General features: G+C 34.3%; 2 protein-coding genes across 4 annotated transcripts; one reads left to right on the top strand and one right to left on the bottom strand.

The window, feature by feature from the left end:
- The first annotated feature begins 9,369 nt into the window (after nt 1-9,369).
- On the top strand, nt 9,370-14,394 carry LOC122303472 (chromatin assembly factor 1 subunit FAS2). The gene is made up of 12 exons (XM_043115270.1): nt 9,370-9,623; nt 10,732-10,843; nt 11,598-11,624; nt 11,746-11,818; nt 12,257-12,360; nt 12,468-12,682; nt 12,771-12,867; nt 13,087-13,159; nt 13,397-13,485; nt 13,566-13,704; nt 13,812-13,912; nt 14,021-14,394. Exons 1-12 carry the CDS (start codon nt 9,510-9,512, stop codon nt 14,233-14,235), a joined length of 1,359 nt encoding a protein of 452 aa, XP_042971204.1. The 5' UTR covers nt 9,370-9,509; the 3' UTR covers nt 14,236-14,394.
- Nucleotides 14,395-15,274: 880 nt separating this feature from the next.
- Nucleotides 15,275-20,407, bottom strand: LOC122303473 (protein trichome berefringence-like 7). Of its 3 annotated transcripts, XM_043115272.1 has the most exons (4): nt 18,887-20,407; nt 16,400-16,558; nt 16,125-16,210; nt 15,858-16,000 (listed from the first exon to the last, which is right to left on the bottom strand). In XM_043115272.1, the coding sequence occupies exons 1-3, from the start codon at nt 19,705-19,707 to the stop codon at nt 16,129-16,131; spliced, it is 1,062 nt and encodes a 353-aa protein (XP_042971206.1). In that variant the 5' UTR covers nt 19,708-20,407; the 3' UTR covers nt 15,858-16,000; nt 16,125-16,128. The 3 variants fall into 3 exon arrangements, 2 of the variants coding, with proteins under 2 accessions (XP_042971205.1, XP_042971206.1); XM_043115271.1 differs by lacking the exon at nt 16,125-16,210 and having other exon boundaries at nt 15,275-16,000; nt 18,887-20,405; XR_006240746.1 differs by having other exon boundaries at nt 16,125-16,558.
- Between the last annotated feature and the right edge of the window lie 2,197 nt (nt 20,408-22,604).

Raw genomic sequence — 22,604 nt, 5'->3', positions numbered from 1 at the left:
TTATAAATCTACACATGGATTTTGATGATAACAAATGAATTCAAAGAATAAAGAAGTCTCAAGCTCAAGTTGTCTACACAATGGAGTCAAGCACATCAAGGAAACAAGCATGAGCAAGAAGGGAACAAGTTCACATTAAAATTATAGAGTAATGTTGTAAATCTCTTCAAAATTCGAAATTAGGATTAATGCTCAAAATTAATATTTTATCATAAAGCATTAAAATACATTTTCCACATGTGCATGAATATTTTTGAAAATTAAATTTGAAAATTTTGAAAGATGATTGATTGTCATCTTTTGCATGTGCATGCCTTGATTAAAGGGTTGAACTTTGAAAATATTAAAGATGATTGATTGTCATCTTTCACATGTGCATGTTTTATTTGAATATTTTCAAAAGTGATTGATGCTTTTTTAGACTTATACAAAAAGTAAAAGATTAGGTTTGAATTTTTTGAAAATGAAAGTGTGCTCATTTTGTCATATGCCAAAAGTAAAAGATTAGGTTTGATTTTTTTGAAAAAGTGAATGATGTTGTCTTTGACAATTGATAAAGAAGAACCTTTTATTTGAATTCTTTGAAAAAGTGAATGATGTTGTCTTTGACAATTGAAAAAAAAAGAACCTTTTATTTGAATTCTTTGAAAAAGTGAATGATGTTGTCTTTGACAATTGAAAAAGAAGAACCTTTTATTTGAATTTTTTGAAAAAGTGAATTATGTTGTCTTTGACATGTGAATCTTTTTAAATTTGAATATGAAGTCTCATATGCCTATAAATAGATCATTTGAGAGCTTCACATTGACAACACCAAGAGCATACAACATTCATTCAAAGCTTTCATTCTCTCTTCTCTAAACATTGAGCCTTAATCCTTGTTCATTTTGAGAGATATAGCTTGCGCTGTATTGTTCTTATTTCACTCGTTGAGGAGTGTTTTCTGATAACCTACCCACTATCAGCTTTTGTATCAGAAAAATGGTGTGTATAACCCTTGTGTGTGTAGAAAGTATTCTACACAGGGAATAGTTGAATCACCACGTGTAAGGTGATTGCAAGTGTAGAGGGTGTTCTACACGGATCCTTTGTAGCGGTGTTGTTCAAAGGTGTAATAGGTTTCTATCTCCACCTGAAGGAGGTTGAATAGTGAATTTGGGAATCCTCAAGGGGTAGCTTGAGGCGAGGACGTAGGCAGTGGGGCCGAACCTCGTTAACATACTGAGTTTGCTTCTCTCTTACCCTTACTCTTTATATTTATTGTTATTTCATATTTTGTTTATATTTTATATTATATATTTGATTTATAATTGTTATTTTTTTTTAATACAACTCAATTCACCCCCCCTCTTGTGTTAGTCATCTGGGCAACAATTGGTATCAGAGCTAAGAGCTCTATTATAAGATTAACTATCTTTTGAGTTAAGATCTTATGGCTAACATTGCAGCTTCATTTGGTGAAGGTCAATCTAGTAGTCGGCCTCCACTCTTTTGTGGAGATAATTACTCATTCTGGAAAGTTAGAATGAGAATATTTCTTCAAGCTCAAGGTAGAGAAATATGGAAATGTATTGTAAATGGACCTTATATTCCAACAAAAGTGGTTGGTGGAGTAAAGGTCAAAAAGGAAGAAGAAGAGTTTGATCGTGAAGACGATAGACTTTATACTTTAAATTTAACTGCTATGAATTTATTATATAATGCTCTTAATGGAAATGAGTTTAATAGAATAATGAATTGCGCTACGGCAAAGGAAATTTGGGATAACTTGGAAGTAACCTATGAAGGAACTTCGCAAGTCAAGGAATCAAAAATTTATATTCTTACTCATGAATATGAAATGTTTAAGATGAATGATGATGAATCTATTTCTAGTATGCACACTCGTTTTACTAACATCATAAACAGCTTGACAGCTCTTGGCAAAGTTTATTCCAAGGTGGAGATAGTAAGAAAAATTCTCAACTCTTTACCAAAACGTTGGGAATCAAAAGTTACAGCGATTCTTGAAGCTAGAGACCTCAAGAAGCTCGAAGTCAATGAACTCATCGGGTCACTTATCACCCATGAGTACACATTGAAAAGAGGAGAAGAAGAAGGAAAACCAAAGAAGAGCTTAGCACTTAAAGTTGTTCCTCATGAAAGTGAAAGTGATGAAGATGAGGACAATGACGATAAAGATGAAGAAGTTGCGATGATAACAAGAAGAATTCAGAGGTTCTTGAAGAAAAATAGAACTCCTCCGAGGAAATCTTTCAAAAAGTTTTCCAAGAAAGATTCAGGTAAAAACGACACTTTAATTTGTTATAAATGCAATAAACCTGGTCATATCAAGCCAGATTGTCCTCTGCTAAAGAAAGATCGAAACAAGGGCAAGAAAGCAATGAAAGCTACATGGGATGATGATTCAAGTAGCTCAGATAGTGAAGCAAGCAATGAAGAATCAGCAAATCTTTGTCTTATGGCTAAAGATGACATTGAGGTAACAAATCTTGATAATATTGAAAATCCTTCATATGAAGAATTGCAAAATGTTTTAGAAGAGATTTATGAGGAATTTGAAAAATTGGGTATCAAGTATACTGCTTTGAAAAAGAAAAATTCTTCTTTAACAAACGAAATTGAAATTTTAAGAAAAGAAAGTATCATTTTGAAAGATGAAAATCTTGAATTGAATAAGAAGAAAACCGATTTAGAAAATATTATTGAAAACTTTACGAATGGAAAAAGAAATTTTGAAAAACTTCTTGGTAGTCAAAGATGTGTTTTTGACAAGGCAGGTTTGGGATATATGCCAAAACAAAAATACAAACCTTATAAAAATTTCTTTGATAATCATTCTACCTCAAAGACTAATATTCAAAATTCTTTTCATAAAAATAATTTTGTCAAAAAAGGATATTATTATAATCATTCAAGTTTTTCATATATGTCACATGCTATTTGTAATTTTTGTAATAGAAATGGTCATAATTATTATACTTGTCCTATTAGAAGAAATCATACAATGACTATTAGGGCCATATGGGTACCTAAAAATCTTGTTTCTTCTAATACTAATAAATAAAGGACCCAAAGAACTTGGGTACCAAGAAAAATCATTTTAATTGTTTTTATAGGTATGCATGAAGTCATCCACAAGCAAAAATAAGTGGTTTTTAGATAGTGGATGTTCAAGACACATGACGGGAGACAAGACTAAGTTCTTTGATCTTAGATCTAAAGAAGAAGGACACGTGACATTTGGAGACAACTCGAAATGGAAGATCGTGGGAATAGGTAAAATTGGTAATGAATCTTCTCTCATAATTGAAGATGTTCTACTTGTTGAAAGTTTAAAACATAATCTTTTGAGCATAAGTCAATTATGTGATAAAGGATTTACAGTTACTTTTAAAATGGATAAATGCATTATTTTGAATGATCATGATTGTAATATTTGTTTTATTGCTTTTAGAAACAATAATGTTTATACAATTGATTTTGAAGAAATTACCTCACAAGATGCTATTTGCTTGTCAGCTCAAAATGAAACTAGTTGGTTATGGCATAGAAGATTAGGTCATGCCAACATGGAACTTATTTCCAAACTTTCAAAAAATGATCTTGTGAGAGGTTTACCAAAAACATATTTTCTTAAAGACAAAATTTGTGATGCATGTCAATTTGGTAAACAAACAAAAACTTCTTTTAAAACTAAGAAACATATTTCCACTACTAGACCATTGCAACTGATACACATGGATCTTTTTGGACCAAATAGAGTTGCAAGTCTAGGAGGAAAATATTATGCATTTGTTATTGTTGATGATTTCTCTAGATATACTTGGGTCATCTTTCTTGCTCATAAAGATGAGGCACATAATGCCTTTACCAAGTTATGCAAGAGAATTCAAAATGAAAAGGGCTATACTATTTCAAGTATCCGAAGTGATAGGGGAAAAGAGTTTGTTAATAAAAATATTGAAACATTTTGTGATGAAAACGGTTTTATTCATAATTTTTCTGCTCCTCGAACTCCTCAACAAAATGGGGTAGTAGAGAGGAAAAATAGATCTCTTCAAGAGATGGCAAGAACAATGCTCAATGAGAACAACTTGCCTAGTTATTTTTGGGCCGAAGCGGTAAGTACTGCATGTTATGTTATAAATAGAGTTATGTTAAGGTCTAAATTAGATAAAACCCCCTATGAGCTTTGGAATGAGAAAAAGCCCAACATTGGTTACTTTCATGTATTTGGATGCAAATGTTTTATTTTGAATGACAGAGATAATTTAGGCAAGTTTGATGCAAAATCTGATGAAGGTATTTTTCTCGGGTATTCTACTAATAGTAAAGCTTATAGAGTATTCAACAAAAAGACTTTAACTGTACAAGAATCTATGCATGTAGTATTTGATGAATCTAATTCTCCACTCTCCAAGAAATCTATTGATGAAGAAACAGAAGGTATAAATAACACAGAAAGTCTCAATCTCAACAAAGAGAAAGCAATAGAGGAAGTTCAACATGGAGCCATCAGGAAAGATCATCAAAATTTAATACAAGATGCAACCAAACAGTGAAAATTTGTGAAAGATCATCCAGTTGAACAAATTTTGGGAGAACCTTCACAAGGTGTAAGTACTCGATCATCTCTTAGAAATATTTGTAATCATACTGCTTTTCTATCTCAAATTGAACCCAAAAATATTGATGACGCACTTCTTGATGAATCTTGGATTCTAGCTATGCAAGAAGAGTTGAATCAATTTGAAAGAAATGATGTTTGGACACTTGTTCCTAGACCCAAAAATTATACTATTATTGGAACAAAATGGGTTTTTAGAAACAAGAAAGATGAGTCTGGAGTCATTACTAGAAATAAGGCTCGACTTGTAGCCCAAGGTTTTAATCAAAAAGAAGGAATCGATTATGATGAGACATATGCACCTGTCGCAAGATTAGAAGCTATTCGAATGCTACTTGCATATGCTTGTTATAAAGATTTCAAACTTTTTCAAATGGATGTTAAAAGTGCTTTCTTAAATGGTTTTATAAATGAAGAGGTATATGTTGAGCAACCTCCAGGTTTTGAAAATCATATTTCCCCAAATCATGTTTTCAAACTCACAAAAGCACTATATGGACTTAAACAAGCTCCTAGAGCTTGGTACGAGAGACTCAGTGGTTTCTTGATTGAAAAAGGTTTTTCAAGAGGAAAAATCGACACAACTCTTTTCATTAAATATGAAAATGATGATATTCTTTTGATTCAGATTTATGTTGATGATATAATATTCGGTGCTACTAATGAAAATATGTGTCAAGTTTTTGCTAAGACTATGCAGGAAGAATTTGAGATGAGCATGATGGGTGAACTTACATTCTTTCTCGGATTGCAAATTAAGCAAACAAAAAGTGGGACATTCATCAATCAATCAAAATATATTAAGGAATTACTGAAGAAGTTTGGGATGGAAAATGCTAAGGAAATTGGAACACCAATGAGCCCATCAACTAAACTTGATAAAGATGAATCCGGTAAGCCAGTTGACTCGAAGATATATCGAGGTATGATTGGTAGCTTATTATATTTAACAGCCAGTAGACCAGATATTATGTTTAGTGTGTGCTTATGTGCACGTTTTCAATCATCTCCAAAAGAATCACATTTAATTGCAGTTAAGCGCATTCTTAGATATCTTAGTGGTACAATTAACCTAGAGTTATGGTACCCTAAGCACACATCTTTCGATCTAATCAGCTACACAGATGCAGATTATGCTGGCTGTAAAATAGATCGAAAAAGCACTAGTGGAGCATGCCATTTCTTAGGTCATGCATTAGTTTCCTGGTTTAGTAAAAAATAAAATTCTGTTGCACTATCTACTGCTGAGGCAGAATATGTTGCTGCGGGTAGTTGTTGTGCTCAAGTTCTCTACATGAAGCAACAACTTGAAGATTTTAAACTCATGTATAATCACATTCCAATCAAATGTGATAATACAAGTGCTATAAATCTTTCAAAGAACCCAATACAACATTCTAGAACTAAGCATATTGAAATAAGGTATCATTTTCTTCGAGATCATGTGCAAAAAGGTGATATAATGTTAGAGTTCACAAACACACACGATCAGTTAGCAGATATTTTCACAAAACCTTTACCAGAAGATAGATTATGTATGATCAGAAGAGAAATAGGTATGATGCATGCTATGAATATCTCTTAAAAGATAGACCAGAGTCAATAAAAATAGAGATAGATTTTTTTTAATACTTTTACATAAATTTGAGATTCTTAGCCTCATGTTTGAGACGCTCATTCTCTTCATACAATATCATGTCATTCTTATTCATGGGAACCGGCAAGCGGAATGAAGAATCTAATAAAGATTTCAACTGTTTATTCTTCTGCCGAATGATTCCTTCCCTTGTGTGAGACTCTTGAACAATTTGTTGAAGTACAACAATTTGTTCTTTGAGCTTTTCAACTTCGTGATTTTTGGCTTGTAGCCGCTGAGAAAAAGCCACAATAGAGGAAGAGTAGCGAGTCCCAAGACTCACCAAGTCATAAATAGCATCAGAATCTGACTTATTAGTCAGATTATTATTTTCTTGCTGCAACATGGCACCAATGGTAGCTGCAGAAAGAACAGGAGGTTGAGATGCAGAATGCCTCATGGATGGATCTAGAGAAATGTTAGAAGAATGAGCCATTGAGAAAAGAATAGAAGGATTAAAACGAGAATGCTGAAGGAATGCAGATGAGTTATAGAGATGAGATGAAAACTTGATGCGGATTAGATGAACTTCAGGACTGATTTTATAGAGATAGCATAAAGAATAAGACAAACTATTTTATCTTCAAATCTTATTTAGTCAAAAGAAATACAAGATATGCTGGACACACATTGTCAAAAGTTTTCTTACTAAGCCAGCGAGATTAACAGTAGATTGTCCCTATTTTTCTAGTAAACGATGAACCTCTGCTGTTATCTGCCGATATTGACCTTGTATCTGAACCCTTTCTCGTTCCAGCTCTTCTATTCGTGGTTGCAGATCATGAGCATACCAATCTGCAAATTTTTTCAACTCTTGGTTTTCTTGCTTTAGCCTTTTATTCTCACTATCCTTATTAGCAAGCTTCTGTCGTAACTCAGATATTTGCATGTTAAGATGATCAATCTCACTCACCCTCGCCATTAACCTTCGAGACATGATCGTAACAGAGGCAGCATATTGATTACTGAGCATTCTTGATTCTGCAATAATCTCAGAATCAGCCTTACTAGAAAAACGGTTCACTGCTCCTATCATGGTATTGACGGCCTCAGGAGAGAAGATTGATGATTGATGCGTCAAGGGTTCCTGATTCAAGTCTGGAACATTAGTGGAAGAGAATTGCTCAGCCATTCTATCGTTGTGGAAAAACAGAACTCAGGTCAAGAAGTGATTATTTTTTTGGCATCCGGTAGATGAAAATGATCATTTTTTTATAGAAACTCGGAGCCTTCAATCCCGTTTGTCAACAACATCAGGCGATTGTTTAAATCTTCAGCCGTATTAAACTCATAGAGTTAGGCCTCGAGGCTTTGCAGCACTTGTCGGGTCACGGACGGCTCCATTTTTCAACTATCTACAGTGACTATTAAACGCATCGTTTTCTTCAGTCCATTTACTTGTTGCGGATCCTTTTTAATGATGCCAAAAGGGGGAGAAGTGTTAGACTAGAACATTAACATTGTTTAAATTGCTAAACTTGTTATATATGCTTGGAATTATATTTATACTTTTGCTTGAAAAACTAACGCATATTTTCAGGGGGAGCTTAAGTATTAATATAGGTTTCAAGTTCTATCAAATATTTGTCATCATCAAAAAGGGGGAGATTGTTGAACTCAAGGTTTCAAGTTTCATGTGATTATAAATCTACACATGGATTTTGATGATAACAAATGAATTCAAAGAATAAAGAAGTCTCAAGCTCAAGTTGTCTACACAATGGAGTCAAGCACATCAAGGAAACAAGCATGAGCAAGAAGGGAACAAGTTCACATTAAAATTATAGAGTAATGTTGTAAATCTCTTCAAAATTCGAAATTAGGATTAATGCTCAAAATTAATATTTTATCATAAAGCATTAAAATACATTTTCCACATGTGCATGAATATTTTTGAAAATTAAATTTGAAAATTTTGAAAGATGATTGATTGTCATCTTTTGCATGTGCATGCCTTGATTAAAGGGTTGAACTTTGAAAATATTAAAGATGATTGATTGTCATCTTTCACATGTGCATGTTTTATTTGAATATTTTCAAAAGTGATTGATGCTTTTTTAGACTTATACAAAAAGTAAAAGATTAGGTTTGAATTTTTTGAAAATGAAAGTGTGCTCATTTTGTCATATGCCAAAAGTAAAAGATTAGGTTTGATTTTTTTGAAAAAGTGAATGATGTTGTCTTTGACAATTGATAAAGAAGAACCTTTTATTTGAATTCTTTGAAAAAGTGAATGATGTTGTCTTTGACAATTGAAAAAAAAAGAACCTTTTATTTGAATTCTTTGAAAAAGTGAATGATGTTGTCTTTGACAATTGAAAAAGAAGAACCTTTTATTTGAATTTTTTGAAAAAGTGAATTATGTTGTCTTTGACATGTGAATCTTTTTAAATTTGAATATGAAGTCTCATATGCCTATAAATAGATCATTTGAGAGCTTCACATTGACAACACCAAGAGCATACAACATTCATTCAAAGCTTTCATTCTCTCTTCTCTAAACATTGAGCCTTAATCCTTGTTCATTTTGAGAGATATAGCTTGCGCTGTATTGTTCTTATTTCACTCGTTGAGGAGTGTTTTCTGATAACCTACCCACTATCAGCTTTTGTATCAGAAAAATGGTGTGTATAACCCTTGTGTGTGTAGAAAGTATTCTACACAGGGAATAGTTGAATCACCACGTGTAAGGTGATTGCAAGTGTAGAGGGTGTTCTACACGGATCCTTTGTAGCGGTGTTGTTCAAAGGTGTAATAGGTTTCTATCTCCACCTGAAGGAGGTTGAATAGTGAATTTGGGAATCCTCAAGGGGTAGCTTGAGGCGAGGACGTAGGCAGTGGGGCCGAACCTCGTTAACATACTGAGTTTGCTTCTCTCTTACCCTTACTCTTTATATTTATTGTTATTTCATATTTTGTTTATATTTTATATTATATATTTGATTTATAATTGTTATTTTTTTTAATACAACTCAATTCACCCCCCCTCTTGTGTTAGTCATCTGGGCAACAACACAAATATTTATAAAAAAAAAAAAAAAAAAAAGCTTCGTGGGTATAATAGTGGGAATATCATTTCTCATGTCATTTTCCTTAGAATTTTCACCATAATTTGATACGGACAGAGTTCCCCGCCAAATGAAAGCAGCGCGAAAAGGATATACCCTCTTCTTTTAAATTTATTTTATTCTTTCGCTCTCTTAATTACCTTACGAGAGAAAAACCCTACCCCGAAGGAGAAGAATGAAGGGTGGGACGGTTCAGATCAACTGGCACGACACCAAGCCAGTCCTAACAGCTGATTTCCACCCTCTCTCCGGCATCCTTGCCACCGGTGGCGCCGATTACGACATCAAGGTACTAGATTTGACTGTAAACACTTTATTTTTTTATTTTTTTCTTTCTTTGATTTCTTGAATCTGAAGATTGCTACCAAAAGTTGTCGAACGGGCCCATCTTCGAAAAAATCACCACGATTTGTTTTTTGTTAGAAGAAATGAAAGTTATTGTGTAATGAAACAAATCAGGCCCTGAATTGTGGGTTTTTATCTTTGGCATTTATTGGTTTCCGAGAAATGAGAGACTTCCCTATATTTTAATTCCTGCAGGTTGAGTTCTGCAAGTATTTTTGGGCCATAATAGAGTTTCCATCCAAACTCTAGGGTTTAGAGTTCAACAAAGATAGATACAAATTGTGGATCCAACTATACTTGTTGAGCATTTAGTGATGTTCCTAAAATACACATGATTAACAACAAGTGTTGTAAGACTCAAATACTGTATCTATCTTTCTCCAACTCTAGGCCTTAGAGTATAACTGCAACCCTAAGGAATTTTAATCCAACATTTCTATCAAAGTTTTTTCAAAACTCATTTGTTTTCTGTTTAAAAAAATTTTAGTTGGAGGTAATGTGCTCAATATTGAGCCTGAACTTTGGGAGTATTTTCATCCACTCAGTAAGTTCAAGTCTTCTGTAATAACTCATCTCATCTAATCATTTCAATTTTCCCAAATTTCCAAATAAAATACAATAAACAATTTAACTTTTTCAAATTTCAAAACAAAAATAATATTCTAACAATATTTTATTCTACTTTCAACTTCATCTTAACTCACTATCCAAACCACCCCTAAAGTTTCCTTTGGTTGAGTTGGAAAGACATAAAAATAAACAGATTTTTTTTTTTTTTTTGGTCTAAAAGTTTTTCATTTTTCTTTTGTTTGATGTATGAATAAATGGACATTTAGGATGCTGTATTCTTTCTTATTTGCTCGGGCTACATTGAGTTTCCCATTTATTTAGGGAACCAAACTGACATATTACAATATTCACATTGGCTGCCTTTTTACCTTTAAAAATGATGTTTCAGTGATGATGGGATCTGAATAGTAATTAATAAGATTGAGTTATTATATATTCTTGTTGGGTCAGACTAACTGTTGAGTTATGCTTAATTGTTTCAGCTCTGGTTAATAAATTCAGGTGCAGCGCAGACGAAAGGCCCCACAGCTTCCTATCAAAATAGCCTTTCTTACCACAGTTCTGCTGTAAATGTCCTTCGGTTCTCTCCTTCTGGTAATGGCATACCTATGCTTTTCAAAGCTGTATTTATTGTGATTGAAACTGAATCATGACTGTTGAGGGAAAACTATAGAATAATGAAATATTTCATGTGTTGAGTGATTGCGTAAGAACAAAGGTAGGGTAAGAAGAAAAGTGCGCATGATTTCTTTGAGTACAGTAAAGCTTATATGACTCGATTCTTGATTCTTACTCAACCTCCTAGGATTAGGCCTCTCTCCATGGATGCTACCCAAAAAGCAAAATATTCTAACTCAGTACTATGGATCCTCCTAATGATACTAAAAACCCTGGGACAACCATAATTAGGATAGTATTCTTAACATGAAAACCGTGCATGGTATTTGGAGAACATTATGATTCCGTCAAGGAATGCAAAAGTGTCAATAAACCATCAACTTAAAGCAGGATACTGTTTTAAAGATGGATTGATTATGATTAAAACCACAGGAATCTTGAGCCCCACAATGTAAATCTTGAAACTGAGGAAATTAGAATGTAGTTCACATATTAGTAATAAACTGATCTTCAATGGCAGCATCACATTGTTTCTACTATTTCAATGCTTTTTAGTTATTGTAATTTATCTTCTTTTATTTTACAAAACTAATATTTTGCACTGAGTTTCTCTGTGTATATTAACAAGTCTTGTAGAGGCTTATTAGCTTTGGTAATTGGTTATCTGCATATTTCTATTTTGATGTTCTTTTTTATGCTGGGATTGATATCACTCCTTTATATAATGCAGGAGAACAACTCGCATCCGGTGCTGATGGTATGATTTCAGTCATTGTGGTTTTTCTCTTTTATAGCAATGCATTATCTACTCCAGTTTTATCATTTCTCAGCCATGTGATTTAGCTTGGAAATTCTTAAATTGTGCTGGCCTACTTCAGGAGGTGAACTGGTCATTTGGAAGTTACACCCCACAGACACAGGTCAAACATGGAAGGTTTTCAAGACTTTATCGTAAGGCCTTGCATCTGAGTTTTTCTAGTAAGCTTTTATGTGGATCACAATTAGTTCTATACAAACACACGCCGGGCTATTCATCTGGATTAGACTGCATCTTGACAAACTAAAGCCAATTCATTTATGATTCTGCCAGGAAGCTTGTCCTTGGATTAATCACTCACGTTTTCAGGATCCAACTTAAAACCCTTCAGACAATCAAATCATATTTCTGAAAATATATCATTAATAAGATAAAGTAAGGTATGTTTAAACATGGATGTTTATCTTCAAAGGTGAAGAAATGTTTAGTTTTGGTAGTCCATGTTGAACATAATCTATCATTGGGCCTGGCTTTTGGTATTGAGTTAAACCATATTTATAGACACCAAATAGTAAAGCTTGTTTGTTATATTTCTGAGATGAATAATGTGGTCCAGAATTTTTGTGGAATAGATTTCACAGGAAGGATGTCCTGGACCTGCAGTGGTCTGCCAATGGTGCATTTCTTATTTCTGGGTCTGTTGATAATTCTTGCATCGTGTGGGATATGAGCAAAGGTAAGGACAATTCACTGCAGCCACAATATTTTGACTACCAAATAGTAAAGAAAATCTCAGTTAAAATTCTATGTTGTGTCCTTATTGTCCATGTTTCTGTTCTCCAGGTTCTGTCCATCAGATCTTGGATTCCCACTCCCATTATGTTCAAGGTGTTGCATGGGATCCACTTGCCAAGTATGTGGCTTCCCTTAGTTCTGATAGAACTTGCCGTATTTATATTAACAAACCTCAAGCAAAAACTAAAGGCATGGAAAAGATTAATTATGTTTGTCAAAATGTCATTACAAAGGCAGAACAGCCATCAGTAGATGATTCTAAGGTAAGGAAATATTAGATCATCTGTGTTTTCTATGAATTGTTTATCAGAATTTTCGGATGTTATATTTTGTGAACGGTTTCTGGTGCAGTCTGTAAAAAACCATCTTTTCCACGATGAAACGTTGCCATCTTTCTTCCGAAGATTAGCCTGGTCACCTGATGGGTCATTTTTACTTGTGCCTGCAGGTATTGACCAATAATTAGATATCAATCCATCTACTGTGGACTTATGTAGTCTAGTACTTTTTCTTTGAATCTTGGTTATCTGGTAACTTGATGGAATTATCCGGTTGCTTTGTGGGATTGTCATCAACACCATAGCGTCTCCTATCACACTTTGGAGTATTCATGCCAATGATTAATCATCTCATGCTGTTCATTGGATTTCCCTCTATTCTCTTTCAGGTTCTTACAAGATTTCACCTGCATCTGAAACAGTAAATACAGCTTACATATTTTCCAGAAAGGATCTCTCGAGGTAAGATTTGAGCTGCATAGTTTTTTAGTTGTCCCTTCTGATATTGCACTTCTGTTGCATTCTTAAGACGAGCTATGGGCACCAGATATTGAGCCTGATCTCTTAATGCAATTCAGCTGAATTAATAGCAATCTGTTCTTTTCAGTACGCAATAACTACACTTTTAATCAGTAAAATAGCTTTGAAGGAGACTTTCTTCTGTCTTGCATTCATTTTCTTAAAATTTCTCACATGCAGGCCTGCTCTACAACTTCCAGGTGCCAGTAAACCCATCGTGGTGGTTCGTTTCTGTCCCGTAGTTTTTAGCCTCCGGGGATCTAATCCAGGTACTTCTATAATAATATGTTTCAAAACATTATTGCTGTTTAGGCCAATGTATGATATTAATCTTCGATAAGTTGTGCAGCTACACACTTTAAGCTCCCTTATCGCCTCATTTTTGCGGTTGCTACTTTGAATTCTTTATACATTTATGACACGGAGAGTGTTCCTCCAATTGCAATACTGGCCGGTCTTCACTATGCAGCCATAACGGACATTACGTGGTAAATTTTATTCCAGTTCCCATGCAATATGCTCCGACTGTAATGTTGACAATTCTTTTGATGATTTTGATAATGTTTTGAATGCCTACCATTGTTTGTGTTCAAAGGTCACCTGAAGGCCATTACTTGGCATTATCCTCCCAAGATGGTTACTGTACGTTACTAGAATTTGAGCACGACGAACTGGGATCGCCCATCTCTTTATCAGGTCTTGCCTCTTCTTTCCCATTTTTATCACTTCTTTACCAATCCTCTTTTCCCCCTCGCAACTGCTTAGTTCCTTTCTTAAGTTCCTTTCTTATTTGACGTGCTGTAGAAGAAACAAAAGTCACGGGTGATGAGAATAGGGACCCTGTTCAGAAGCCAGAGGAGATGATAATTGATGTAACTAAGAGCGATGCTGCAGCAGAGAGCACTACATCAGAACCAGGAAAGAATGAAGGGAAACTAGCATCACCAAGCTCAACAAGTACTCCCATCTCAAATAAACCAGCTAAGAGGCGTATTACTCCCATGGCAATTGATCCTTGATTTCCCACTCTCGCCTTTGTAAATCTTGGCATAGTCTGTCTTTCAAGGTTTCATCTATTTAGGTTTTTATATTAATTTTCAAGTGTAAAAGAGATGGATTCGACGATCTTAGTAATAGATGGGTAAAAGAGAACCTCTCCCCCTCTGTGTTCCTTTTTTCGAGCTAGAGTTCTTTGTACTAGATTTATGGTCATAGATCAAGGCATCAAGCCAATTTTATTATACATAGGCTTCTAGTATTAAAAATCTGATCACGGCTTAAATCCTACAATGATAACGTTGGCTTGCCAGAAAATATGCTGAGAGAAAATAATAGTATGTTAAGGGATGAGGGACTATCGAGTCAACTTTTATTCGGCCCAATTTTGAAATTCAAAAGAGAGGAGAGGGCGAATGTAGGCAGGCTGTACTCTCATCTTATGATGATGATATCAAGGAACTGGACCTTGGGATATGTTAGGCTAGCATCATTTTACTTGATTGGTTGGGTGTCTTCTCTAAACATTGAGGATGGTTGGGTTGCTTTGACTAAATAGTCATGAACTCACACTTTCTTCTTACACTGAGGTGAACTTTCCAGGAAACATGTTCTGTTTTGACACTGGACAGCTCAGCTAGACAAGAGTATTCCACCTTTTCAACTACTTCCTCTGTTTGCTGTGCGACGAGTTTATTGCAGTTGATACCTGCATTAACCATATTCCCACTATCTTTAATCATTTATAGATTGTACGGCTCAAGATTTTTAATGAAACATGAGTATTCCATGGCAATGGAGAAACTGAAATGCAATCTCGGATCTGCGAGGAAACTGTATATTAGGCATTCAGGTAGCCCTGACTTCCTTGGTTGGGGGTGGGTTGCAGAGGTGGTCTTGTTACCTTGTCGATCCAGATAAATAAAAAAGTGCAAAAGAAACAAAATGGGAAAAAGAAATTAGCAGCAATTTAGTGCACCTTCTTGATTGAGACATACATCGATTCATCATACAATTTATTTCTCAAAGAACAGAGCACACTTCTTAAAATGGCAAATAAGATGGTCAATCTCTTCCTTTATTTCTTCCGTTTAAAGAAAGATTTCATTGCAATATAAGGCGATTAATGAATAGATATGAACAAAATTGTTATATCTCAGAGAAACTTTTAGCCCCTCTAAAGATAGAAGAATCGCCAAAAGAATGAAAATATCAGTGCCTGTTACAAAACTATATCCTCCGTGTAACTCTAAACTTTTTGAGAATTTTGGGACCGTTTGGTGCTGGCTGCCGCAGAATAAAAGATAATAACAGAAAAGAAACTTCAGCATGAGTAACTGTAATTCAACTTTTCTGGCTTCTGAGATGAGACACCATAGACAATTCACTTGCAGAAAGAGAAAACTGGTGCCAGAAAATCCACTTTGGTAGCCATTGTATGGAGTGGGACTGTCAAAAATCGTGCTGGCATGGACCTAAACAACGGAAGCTACTCACCAGAAATGTACTTAGTCGGTAAGAAGGTATGAGAGGATAATTTCATTCCACACATCAGGTACTCCTGGTAGACACCAGTGGCTACAATCAGGTGTAAATGGGCTGTCACTCCAGTTACCCACGTGTGCATCACTTCGCAGAGCTGACATGGAAGTTATGTGCAGAACAGTTATTGGAACTTTCATATTCTTTACCACCTCCAATACAGTGTCTGAAAATAGACTTTGGTCTCTTCCTCTAGCTTCTGATAGTGGGTTCTGGGTCACATTACAAATCCTACGAGTTTGATCACTGATGCAAAAACAAACAGTATCCTCAGTCATGTTGAAGACAGTTCACGTGCACCTCAAGAGAAATACATACAAGGGTAGCAATTAAAGAAACTAATGTTAAACATATATGAGGATGACATTACCCCTTCAAGTATGGCTGACACTGGCAACTATTACTGAACTGACATGGAAGAATACTCCTAAAGAAGTTTTTGAGGCTGATTGGCAACTTTACAAAAAATAAAAGGATAAGATCGTAGAGGCAAGTAATTTAGTGAAAATGTGTTAACTTAAACCTACAAGTTTCAATAGGGAAAATTCATTCATAGTTCTGTATCTTGAGAGAAGTTTCCAATGAATTATAGGAAAGCCAGAGATGCTTGAAAACAATGTCATATTGCCAATGCTAAAAGCATACCCCCAGTGAGACGGCTCAAAAGTTCGAAAGAAGACTTGTGTTCGATTTGTGTTGATATTTTTCTCAACCCATGATGCCCAAGTGCCTAGTGCAGTTCTGAAGGCAGTGAGAATTGGCATTCCAAGCTTTAAAGAGTTTCCAACCTGGAAATAACAACCACTGTTCCAAATACAACTTAGACTTTTGTACAGGTGTATATAAGAAAATGTGCATATTGTAATTGTAGTAAACAAAGACTCATAGTTCAAAATACATCAGAAATTTACTTGATGATATAATGACGGCATGGCATGCAATTTACTAATTATATATATTTTTTTCATTTGAATAAGATAAGTTTATTAATGATTAAAAAAAGGTATTACCCAAGTACACAAGGAGCATACATCAGATACACGTAGTTAGAGAAAGTAAAAAGATCAAGAAAGATTTCAATAGCTAAACATTCCTTAATCATGCAAGATACAACAAAACATGTGCAGCAAAGTAAAAGTTCTGTTACTTCTGTACGAGTGTGTTGGAATGTGTGCCAAATCAAATAAATGGGTGATTTAGAAGAAACTATGGTGTCACTAGGAATAACTAATTCACTAGAGATGATTACTTTTAATTTTCTCCTCCTTTCTTCTTGTTTTTTCTCCATCCAGAAAATGAATGGTTTCTTCATATAATATACTTGCTCTTTATATTTAGATATTTATGTTCTTTGTCCTTAGTTAGAGGTAAAAGTATAACATTCTTTAGTGTATGACCTGATGAAGAGAGACCTTTAAGTTAGTAGAACATGTTTGACATCAATGGATTATGGATATATCTAGCAGAGAATAATTTTAGAATACATTTAGTGGGATGCTCAACAATCCAGCCATGCTTGTGGAAGCATATCATATGCTCCAGCAAATACATATCAATTTCAATATGTACAGCCAAGGCCCAGTTCTATAAATGCAATTTTTCTCTCTTTAACATTACCACTATGATCATATTTCCTCGCATTTTTAGTTAAGAAATCCATTTTCGTCACAAATGACCTATAAAAATATCTCATGGACACACTAAGATTTTGAAACCACACAGTTTAAGTGTCTCTGGAGAATGATGAGGGGAAATTTGTCCAAGTTAAAACTTCTATGCAGAGAAGCACATTTAGATTCTGCTTTTAAGATTGCCAACTAACAAACAAACCAATAGAGATTTCCCCATGAATAAAAAGCTCATTTTGCAAAGTTTATTTCAATAAAATCCCTATATGGAACATCATAAATATGATTCAGCAGGGTCACCTGCATCCAGTAAACACGATACACCCTAACCTGAGAAAACTCTGACTTCCAACTTATTGGAGTCAGTTACACAAATCATTTATCTCCCTCAAGCTCCCTTTGAATCCATCCTCAAAAAATTTTCAAATACATAAGCCATAAAGGATCGATTGAGAAAGAAAAGTTGAACAACCAAATGCCAATACATTTAGAGGCTCAGACAATGTTTCACAATGTAGCAAAACTGGTTAAGCAAGACCATAATATTCCAGGATAATATGGATATGATTTTAGTGGGAAATGTGAGAGGACTTTGTTAAAGAAATTTCAGTTAATGGCTTGTCAGGGACAAGTGTTAAAGAAGGCTTTTATGGGATGGAGGCTTTGCTCAGGGGGGTGTAATAGGATATCAGAATCAGATGCAGAGTGTAGACCAGGAACAATTGCCACTCCATTGAACTTCCAAACTAAAGAAGGGCGATCCTTGGATTGTCTTATAGGGAATCAAAATCCATGCATGCTGAAGTACCACTACAAAGGAATAAATGTGAATATCATATCCAGAATGGATCTCAAGTGGAAGATCCTGCAGCTCAATGAATTGACTGGCACAAAAGATAACTGATATGGAGATATCCTCACACGAAAGAACAAGAAAAAAAAAAAAAAAAAAAAATCCATACATTGCTATCTCCTTAAGAAGTTTTCATTTGGGAGGCGTTTCCTTATAGCGGCACCAAAAAGCTATTCTATCCAATAGGAAACTCATCTAGAAAATCAAGAAAGCTGCTTCCATTCCTCCATGTGTTAAAATTTTACCGTCTCAGAACGCTGATAGATATGAAGCGAACAGGGAATAAAGGTTCCCAGCTTACGTATTTATGTTAACAAAAGTTGCATCCAATGCCTAAGTTCTCTGACCATATAAAAACTAAACACCATTATGATCTATTCCAATGGGTAATGGACTACGAATATCTGGATCATGCAATACAACTTTTGTGCATAATCCAAATTATATCAAGTACAATGTGGTGAAGTGATAATAATGCACTTTCCATTTTAACCATAAGAAAATGCTGTTTGCAATGCACAGTTTTGATTTGGATGTTAGATCAATGGAGTTAGAACCTATGATTCAATCCTAGTAGTTCGATCCAAGCAAGAAATTTCATACAGAAAAGCACAGTTAAATGGAGATTTGTACACAAATGAAAAAACTTACGTTTCAAAAAGCTTCCCTGGCACCCACCATTGTCCTGTGTTGAATATGAGAACATCTGAGTTAATCCAATGGGTGCTAATGTTATCTAACTTGTCCAATTTAAGCGTGGACTTGACCCTCTTTGGTGCATGTTTAGGCATCCAACCCTGCTGCACCAGGAAAACTGAACGGAAGAACTCGATAGTAAAGTTGAAGGAACTAAACCGAACACCTAAAAATCTAATCTGCTTTGTAATCTTATTCCCATTCATTTCGTAGACACTTGTCTTATTCTCTACACCTGTCATAAGCAAGCATATCAGAGACTCCCACTGTGTTCGGCTCATAGAATCACCAACAAAAACAACTCTTTTGTTTCTAAACTTTTCTAATACATTCCGCACCTTAAACCTCAGAATATCACAAGTCTTGGGCTTCCACCTCCATCTCAGATAATCTTTATCATTCCGCCCATTTCCCAAGCAATTGAATCCTTGTTCAACAAAGGGACATTCCGTAGCATTGTACAATGGGTAACTATCATCCTGCACCCAACTTCCATTAAAAACATTGCAACTACTAAACGTACCATTAAATTTGGATGTATCATAGTCATGAAAAGCCTGGCTGAAACTTGGGAGGAGAAACAGATAACCGCAACCAATTGCTATGATGAATGAAATCAAAGACCCAATCACCACAAGAACATGAAATTTGCGGGAGACCCAGCTCAACCGCCGGACCCTTGGGCTTGTGACACTCGGGGCCCTCCGGCCGAGTGACGCACTGCGTTTGAAGGATACACTCCTATTGAAACTAGTCATCATCTCAGTCATATTCATTAAAACTATTCACCATCTCAATCATCCACAACTTGTAAAAAACGCGTCCTATGTTAAACAAAATATCAGTCGCAGGATCCAAAAGAGTCCAACTTTCCATATATAACTCGAGACCCATTATAGAATCAATCCAAGGACCATATAAATCGAACCATCATCACATCGAAATCGGCAAACATGAAAACCACCATCGAGCTCAAAAAGTCTTCAACTTTCAAATCATATGAGCAGCATCATTAGCAGCACCCCTAAGGACAAGAAATCAAAATAACTGCACAATCTACATGTTGAATCGAACTCAAAAATTCATGCTCAGAACCACGCTGTCACGAGGACCCGTAATAGAAGGTGATTGAAAAATCAGACAGTTAATGTTTAAAATCATAAGAAAAACAAGCCCTGATGCAAGAGCAGCTAGATTGAAAGAATCTTGGACGAATTTGTGAAGGCAATGATACGCTAACAAAATCTGAAGACATTGGCTACGAGGGTGGCGCAGAGAATGAGAGAATCTGCCATTGAATCTCTAGAGAATTTACAGAGTGCCGGAGTTGGAGAAATGTATGCAGAGACAGAAGGTTGAAGAGGCTTCGGAGATTTGGTTGGTTTTTGTAATGGAGGAGAACGGAGGTCGTTGAGAGCACAACGTGCAAGCAAAGAAAGAAAAACAGAAAATAGCTTGGGCCATAAAACATGTTTTTTCTAGACAAATATCATATTAAAGAAGATAAGTGGTACAACAGTGAGAGTGACTCCCACTAATCCCTGATATCAAACTTTTTATTATTTTTTTAAAAAAAAATCTAGTTACAAGTGTAATGTATTAATATATATATTAATTTAATATAATTAGTTAAAAATTAAATTTTATTAAATAATATTAATTTAAATTTTAAATATAAAAAAATCAATAATAATATGCACGTCAGTGCATGACTTTGTTTGTACGTAATAAAATATTATTTTTTATTAAGACATCTCATTTTTATTAATAAAAAATAATTACATATATTTATTAAACTATACAACTTGAAAAATAAAATCTGAAATACAATCCTACCACTTCATTAAACTATCAACATTACAAAAAAATCTAACAAGTTTATGAGCAACTACGCTAATTACCCTATCGGTTTACATGTTGAATTGAACAGACTTCAAATAAAACCATATCAAACATTTTTTTTATATTTTATTTGGAATTTTTATTTTCCAAAAATATTTATGTATTTTAAGAGTAATGATAGGTATCAGTTTCAAATAGACTAATCGTGCAGATCTTTTGTGAAAAATTGAGTCTCATTGAAAAAGAATAATTTTTTTTTTACCCATTGATAGTAAGATATAATTTTTTATAAAGATATTGTGTGGAACTTGTTTATTTAAGATATGTACAAATTATGACTCTCTCTCTCTATATATATATATCCAAGAAAGAGAAAGGCTGATCGTAAACAACATTTTCTAAAATTAATTAAAAAAAAAACTATGTATAATATTGATAAATTAATTTTAAAAGTCATTTAAATATATATGTTGACTAAGCAATATATATTGGCTAAAAATTAATTAATAATGGTCGCATCCAAGTGGTTGATGCCGGTCTCAAACATTCGATCCTACGTTTGTTTTCAAATCCTAATTTTCAAAGCTATGCGTACCAAACGCATGATAATAAAGATCGAGACCGTCCGAATGGCTTTCTTGTTGGTTAGGCCCGCGGCATCAACTCAGTCAATGCTAATAAAACGCAAACCTCAAAGCTGGTGCTTCATCTCCATCACTGATAATTTTTAAATAATAATTTAAAAATATCATATCATGAACTGATAGTAAAATGAAATATTCTTAAATGAAAATATGTGCTGTCACGACGTTGGCAGAATTATTTTGTTATTAATTGGGATGTGCTAGCTAGCTGGATGCTTATATGTATGCATGTTACGTCGACCTCATGATCTGTTGCATCCAACTAATAATTAATTAATTATTATGATGATCACCAAAATAGAAGATCATCATGATCATTTGCCATTGAAATGCTGCATGCTGGTTGTTACTTTTTTAAGTTTGACGAGTTTATTAAAGCCTAGACATGATGTTGCATCTTAAATATTTATAGAGAAGTGCACGATCACATAAATATTTCATAAAAATAAATTTATAAATTAATCATACGATTTCGTATGATATATTAAATTTAATAGTATTTTATAATAAAAATAATTTTACAATTTAACGTATTATATATATCAAACTACACCACTTTTTAGGGAGGGTTTAAATATGATTACTACAATCATGTGTGGATGCCATATATATCTGTATTCGAAGTATTATTGTGTGATAAAAACTTTATCAACATTCATGCATGCATGCATGCATTTTTAGGATTAATATATAATTAAGCACCGCCATATAATTACACAAAAAATCAGCTAATTATAAGATTGTATAATAATGACAAGAATTTGGTAAATGTTCTTAACATATCAGTAATTGAATATGTAATATCACCCTTTCAATATAATTAATTAAAAGCAATGTTAGGATCTAAAGTTCGTTAAAGGTTATGAATGAAAATGCAAAACTGTAAGAGCTAACTGATTCTGACACAAAGCAATGGAAAACTACTATTATTGAGGAAATCTTCTCGAGGGAGGAAGTTGATATTATTAAACAAATTCCCATAAGTTGCTGCAACAGTTCTGATAAACTGATATGGAATGGATTAGCTAATGGTCAATTCACTGTAAGGAGTGCTTGCCATCTTCATAAAGAGTTCAAAAAGCAATCTAAGGTCAGTCTTCTAACAGTACTAGTAGGAGGCACTTTTGGTCTGGCTATGTGGAAACTGAGTATACCCCCAGCTCTTGTAGAGAGCTTGTCGAGAAGGA

This window comes from Carya illinoinensis, chromosome 3, assembly GCF_018687715.1.
Source record: "Carya illinoinensis cultivar Pawnee chromosome 3, C.illinoinensisPawnee_v1, whole genome shotgun sequence".
NCBI classification, from domain to species: domain Eukaryota; kingdom Viridiplantae; phylum Streptophyta; class Magnoliopsida; order Fagales; family Juglandaceae; genus Carya; species Carya illinoinensis.
This window is presented reverse-complemented; position numbering and strand designations above follow the sequence as displayed.

Coding starts and splice junctions, on each gene's coding strand:
- LOC122303472 (XM_043115270.1), top strand. CDS start 9,510: ATGAAGGGTGGGACGGTTCAGATCAACTGGCACGACACCAAGCCAGTC. Junction 11,625..11,745: donor ACTCGCATCCGGTGCTGATG/GTATGATTTCAG, acceptor GGCCTACTTCAG/GAGGTGAACTGGTCATTTGG. Junction 13,486..13,565: donor CCTCCGGGGATCTAATCCAG/GTACTTCTATAA, acceptor TAAGTTGTGCAG/CTACACACTTTAAGCTCCCT.
- LOC122303473 (XM_043115271.1), bottom strand. CDS start 19,707: ATGAATATGACTGAGATGATGACTAGTTTCAATAGGAGTGTATCCTTC. Junction 16,559..18,886: donor CCAGGGAAGCTTTTTGAAAC/GTAAGTTTTTTC, acceptor TATTTGGAACAG/TGGTTGTTATTTCCAGGTTG. Junction 16,001..16,399: donor TTTGAGCCGTCTCACTGGGG/GTATGCTTTTAG, acceptor TTTTTGCATCAG/TGATCAAACTCGTAGGATTT.